We start from the raw sequence: 6339 nt of genomic DNA on the forward strand, positions 1-6339 counted from the left end.
CTGACTAGTGGTACCTACTTTTTTCCCTGGGCTTCCAAAAACCTCAAGAAGACACATTTAGACGGGACTAGAGATGACTCTTTGAACCTGTGAATTCACCAAAGACAAGCCACGTGGCGGAGAAGAGACGAAAGCCACACCACAGCTAGTTAGCGGCACGGCGGGTCTGAAGCTACTCAGTTTCCACGTCTGACTCAGCACGGCACACGGCACCCCATGCTGAGTCGTGGTTCCTCAGAGGGGCTTTCTCAGACCCCCGCCTCTCCCCCGCCCCTCCCCGCCGGCCCGAGGCTTCCTGTGGTGTGCCTGTCATCACCTGATCGGCATTTGTACATGTTTGTCTCCCTCAAAACCTAAGCTTCACGAACATAGGGACTTCATCTCATTCGACACTGTCTAGAATATTCCCCAGTGCCTGGAAGAATGCTGGCGCGTAGCAGGCCCTACTAAATATGCAGTGAAAGACCAAATCAGGCTAGTTAGTGCTTCCGGCTGGCCAGGCCCAGCCAATGTCCCCTCCGCCCTCAATCCAGAAGCCTGCAGGTCCTCCCGTGGGAAATCACCATGGGAAATCACTCTACTCACGTCACGCCCCTGGCTCCAGGGTCCCAGCGTCTACGACGTGGGCTCTACCGTGCACGCCTCGTTCTGACACGTGCACGGAGCGTGGCTGACACACCTGTTATCACGTTTCCATTGTCCCCAAAACCTAGATGCCCCAACGAGCTTAAAAAACACAATAGGAAACTCCTTATTTCCAAAGCCATAAGGGCTAAATGCTACGTGGCGTCCTGCACAGAAAAAGGCATTAGTGGAAAACCGGTGAAATCCAAGAACGCCTGGAGTTGGGCGTTGCATCCTGTTAATTTCTTAGGGCTTATACAGGCGCCAGAGTCGTGAATAACGTTCGGGGAAGCTAAGCGAAGGGTTGCAGAGTCCTGTGTGTTATCTTTACATGGCTTCTGTAAATCTACAACTATTCCGAAATAAAAGGACTTTAAAAACATGAAGCTGCAGGCGGATAGAGGACATGCCGGGAGTTTAAAAGGCAAACAGCGTGACAGACCAAAGTGTCAGCCCCAGAGGGGCCTCGAATATCGCCCAGAGCCCCCAACACCCTCACATCAAGATGGGGAATCGGGGCTGCGAGAGTGGAGGACTTGAGGCGTCGATGAAGCAGTCGCATTAAACAGGGGTGCTGTGGCCCTAATCCTGATGTATGCGGTGCTTCGCGGTCTATAAAAATTCCTCATCCTTACGTTCCTTTGCTCGTTCACTCGCTGCCCAGTGCTCATGACCACAGACTCCGTCAGCCCCCAGCAATGTGAAGGAGACCACCACCCGGTCTCTGCTCTTGATTTCTCGTAGTCTAGTCTCGTTTGACCTTCACGGCAACCCCGGGAGGCAGGCACTCCTATCCCCCTGTTCACGCATGAGGGACTGTGGCTCAGAAGCATCGAGGTCACCCGCTCATAGTCAGGTGGAACCTAAACCAGACCATCTGACACCACAGTGCCGCGGGTGGATGTTCCATGCTGGCGTTAATTTTGTTCTTGGATAAAGCCGTCGGGAATGTCCGGCTAATGGAGATGTCACATCCATGTGAGGGCGGCTTCTAAGGGCAAGAAGCCTGAGTGTGGGAGGACGGGTCATGGCAGATGCAGGATGCTCGCCAACTTTCCGTCTCGGTCACTCTCCTAAGTAAGTACTAGGAATCCACAGTCTGGGGAGCTTTGCAGAATGGCTCTTGGCTGTGCTCATCGGGGTGGAAAGGCCCACTCTCCCCGGCAGGGCGTTTGCTCCTGCCTGGGTACTTGTCAGACATACCCTTCCTAATCGACAGTTTTCCCAGGATAACTCCCTCCGCACATGTGTACGTGCGTGTGTGTGTGTGTGTGTGCGCAGTGTCTCGAAGTGATGGAAAGATTAGGAACCTCGGAGTCGGACAGAGCAACTTCCACGACGCAGCCCCACCGTGACATAGACAAGGCGCTAAGCCTCAGCTTCTGCCTCCACGAAGACAAAGGCCCGGGACCGTGAGAATCAGGTCAGACAACGGAGCCGAGTCACTGGCGGCGCGTCCTTCGGAGGATTCCGTCGGTTCTGCAAAGCTGAGTTCCCCACATGCCGAATGGCGATGGCCGTGGGGACCCGATTATCTGAGCCCGTCTTGTAGAATTGTTTCGATGATTAAAATCATCAGCATGCGTACCGCGCTTAGCACAACGCCTGACACAAGGTGAGTCCTTGATCAAGGTCATTTATTTTTACTACCATGACTGCTCTGTAGACACTGAAACTCAAAGAGATAAAGGCCCCTCGGCCGGTAAATTACGAAGCTGGAGTTGAAAAGCAAACTGTTGGGTCGCAAAGGGCCCTGGTGTGCCCTGTTCTGATTGGCGAACACATACTTCGGTTACGATCTATAAACATGAAGGGCGTATCATGAGTGCCCCGAACATCGTCCTATTTTCAGATAGGCACCGAGGTGGCGCCAGTCCCCTTGGTTGACAAATATTGCAACGACATGCTCCTGAGGTCCTATGCGTAAGCCTGCAACCCCACGACCTGCAACGTGCCACATCGACCGCAGGACGTAAGCACATCCCCTGAGACAACCCGGATCTCCTCAGAGGCCTGTGGGTAGACTCGCCTTCTTAATGGGGCAGGAGTCTGCATTTGGGGAGAAGCCGTGTTTCTCCCCATGCTCCGCTCCACGTCTTTCCATCCAGAGAAGCTGTTCTACATCTCCGTGGTACCGCATTATAAACAGCTGAGAGCAACCCAAAGAATTATCCCCGGGGAGAAAACAGAACCAACAGGAGTCAGAGCTTCAGAGGGCTTTAGGCCTTCAGCACGCTGGGTCACGGGAGGAACCGGGGAGTCCAGGGGGCTATGCCACATGGTCTCCCCGACACAGGGAGCTGGTGACTGGCCTGGAGACGGTCTGTGTGTGTGTGGATAATGGACGATGCCCTGACCATTCATTCATTCATTCATTCATTCATTCATTCTTCCCTTAAACATTTGCTGGGCCCCAGTGTCAGGCACAGGGGAGGGGAAGGCGAGCTGAAGATCGGACGATCCTTTCCCTCTAGGACTTTGCCGTCCGCTGGGGGCTCTAAGTCGTGCTAAAGGGTCACAAGGTGGCGTGTGTCAGCCACGAGGACAGCCGGCCTCATGAGCTTCGCTCCAGGGAACCAGCTGCGGAGGGACTGGTGTGCGTCCACCGGCCTGGGGACAGGGGCCGAGCACACTCACAGCGGCCGTGCGGGCTAAGGGAAAGCACAATGACAGCAGTAAGCGACTTCGTGAGCACCGAAAGACGCTGTCCCCAGAACCGTCCGTGTGCTGCCTTATCTGGTCTTCGCAGTAACTTTAACGAGCACATGCTATTAGCATGTCCATTTCACAGATGACAAACTGAGGCCGTCAGAGGGCAGGACACCTGCCCACGGGACCCAGCGCCTAACCGCTCCGCGACGCTGCTCCCCATGTGTGAAATGTGCCCCACAAAAATCTGCCTCCGGAGAGCCCCGTCTCAGCGTGCTGGCCGGCGGAAATGCAGGCTCGCTCCACAGAAACGTGCTGGCAACAGGAGAGGGGCTGGGGAGGGGGCTTCTGTCCTGGTACTAACTGCACCGTCTGCTCTTGGGGCCTGGGTCTGCCGTGCCCCAGTGGTCTGCACTGGGCAGCACTGTGAGGGGGCGTGTGAGGCGGTGACACGCACGCCTTCCACACGGGGCCGTGGGGCCAGCTGCTGGGCCGACAGCCGGCGGGGAATCTACGGAACTTCGATGGCCTTCGGGACAGGCGCCCCGCGAAGCGGTCAGCTGATCCTGCAGCACTTCTTCAGGCCACTTACCACCGGGAACACTGTCCCTGCAGTGGTCTGAGGGCACAGGGCAAACCGAAGCCACTGGGCGACAGACAGCTCCACGATGCTGCCCGCTGTGAAGGGCTTCTCCACAGGAAGGCAGGACTGCAAAGGTGGCAAGGAGCCAGGTCCCCAAGGAGCTGGGTCTCCGAGGTGGGGGCAGAGAGGCAGGTCCCGGGGGTGGCGGGGCAAGGAGCCGAGTCCCGGGGAGCACCAGTTCGCGGCAGGGCCCCTTCGGACACACACGGGCCTTGTTCACGACGCGTAGAGCTTTCTCTGGAAGTGGCCTGCCACTCTGTGCTGGCGTTAGGCTAGAACAGACCACGCCACACGTCCCACGCCACACGGTCCCACTCCGCACGGCCCCAGCCCCTGGCAGTCCATGCCAGGCGTGTGGCATCACGCACCGTGCCAAGTGGTCTCCGAAGCGATGCCACTCCTGGCGAGACGTGGGTGACGGCAGAGTGAAGAAGCCAGGTCACCAGTGGGCACAGGGCTACGTCGCATCCTCACGCGCATCATCGACCTCTGAGGCTGAGCCCTGCGAGGTCCGTGAGGACCGTGAGCGGGTCCTGGCCCTGGGCGTTCGCGCTGACGTGCGTGGCTGACCAGGCACCTGGCCACCTTCTCCCCACACGGAAGGACAGTGATGGACAGGGAAGAGCAGCCGTCCACGTTTGTTAATTGGACGGACGGACAGACGGACGGACGAATAAATAAATGCATATGTGAAAGAATGTGAACAAATGAGTGATAAGGACACATTTTCTGGCCAGAGACAGGGAATGTATTTAATAGCTAGTTTTCTCAGACCCACGAGATCGTCTCCAGTCAGTAAAAAGAACAAGACGAAATCCAGCCGCTGATGGACTTGCAGTCCGTGCGTCAGCAAGGCCCCTCCCACCCATCAGCACACGGTCCTTTCTCTCATCTGCTGTATTTTCTGGAAACTTATCTTTACTTGGAAAACAGGGTTGGGTTCCCACAGCTGTCAGGCTGTGACGCACCGACAGCTGCCTACTCTGCTCACCCACAAGAGGGAACGTGGCCAACGGCCAGGCCCGGCCGGCGGGGGACGCTAAGGAACAGCGGTAGCGAAGGGCCTGCTTCGGAAGGGCTCGTGTGAGATCTCCCGGTGCATGAGGCGGGCGCCCGGCCGCGGCCACATGGGAAAGAGCATCCTCACCACCACGGCAAACGGCAGCGCCACCCGGCACCAGCGGGACCGGACAGGACAGAGGAAGAAATGGCAGACTTTCCTAAGCCAACACCTAGTGAAGACGACGCCGTGACGGCGAAAGGGTCCGGCTCCCAGACCAGCAGCAGCCTGGACAGGACAAAAAGAGCGAAGACCCAGGTGGCCGCAGGGAGGTCTGAGGACAGACGAGGGGGTTGTCTCACTCTCTTTGAAGGATCAGACCCCAGCGGCTGAGGCAAGAAAGAGACCTTAGAGGGTGACTGAGGAGTTCAGTACGCCGGGACCCCATACGCCAGGACCCCGGTGGACGCTGGCCATAGCGTTCAGACCAGAACACTTCCCGATCCTGGGGAGCAGAGTCAAGGGGGAGGCAGGAAGATTGCTGGTCAGCAGTGGAAACCTGGGGTGTGTTCCCAGCTCCCCAGCTGGCTCAGCCCGGACCAACCGCTGTGCCCACCCAGGCTTCGCCCGCTGTGTGAGGGTCAAGTGAATGAGCATCCTTGGGCTTAATTTCCAGGCTCTGCTCTGAAGCAGGAGAAACCTTCGTTGGAAGTTCATCAACTCACGGGGCTTCTGTCTCCTTTTTATTTTGAATTCAAGTAAAAATGAATTATAACACCTTTTATTTTAAATGGCATGAATAATCCAATCTTGCATTTGGAAAATTCTAGATGCCTCTCTATCCATCCACGTAGGCACCCGTCCATCTAACTGTATATTCACAGAGGTCTAACGGGAGCAGCGTCCCCAAAAGTTCCTTCATCTGATAGATCCTGAAATGTCTGAATTTAATGGTGAGCATACGTCCTTTTTACAGATACGGCGTCTTGCTTAGCTGCATTAAAACGGAGTAGGTCGTCAGGAACGTGGGGCGGCGGGTAGCCTGACTCAGTGACGGGGGAGCCGGGGTCCCCGGAAGGGGTCTGTGGGCGCATCGTCGTCAGTGCTTACTCGAGGTTGCTTTCTTTTCTTCAGGTACCAGACGTGCTCCAACAACGGGCTGGTGGCGGGCTTCCAGAGCCGCTACTTCGAGTCGGTGCTGGATCGGGAGTGGCAGTTTTTCTGCTGTCGCTACAGCAAGAGATGCCCGTATTCCTGCTGGTGAGCCCGCGGCCGGGCCAGCGCAGCCCCTCCTGGCTCCTGGGGCCGGAGCGGAGCTGCGGGGGGGCGGGGGGTGTGGCAGGGGCTCTAGGCTACATTTCTGCCTTCAGATAGGCCCCAGACAAGCTGGGGTGCAGCTGCCAGCATATCAAAGCGGGGGGTG

At 57.0% G+C, this 6339-nt stretch overlaps 1 protein-coding gene across 1 annotated transcript in view; it reads left to right on the forward strand.

Moving 5' to 3' along the window:
• DPT (dermatopontin) overlaps positions 1 to 6339 on the forward strand; it is a 24651-nt gene that overhangs the window by 4017 nt on the left and 14295 nt on the right. The window contains exon 2 of the mRNA XM_039881514.1: positions 6051 to 6176. Coding sequence (XP_039737448.1) covers positions 6051 to 6176 — 126 coding nt within the window. The remainder of the gene's footprint in view (positions 1 to 6050; positions 6177 to 6339) is intronic.

Source organism: Pteropus medius, unplaced genomic scaffold (assembly GCF_902729225.1).
Source record: "Pteropus medius unplaced genomic scaffold, Ma_sr-lr_union100, whole genome shotgun sequence".
Classification (NCBI taxonomy): Eukaryota; Metazoa; Chordata; class Mammalia; order Chiroptera; family Pteropodidae; genus Pteropus; species Pteropus medius.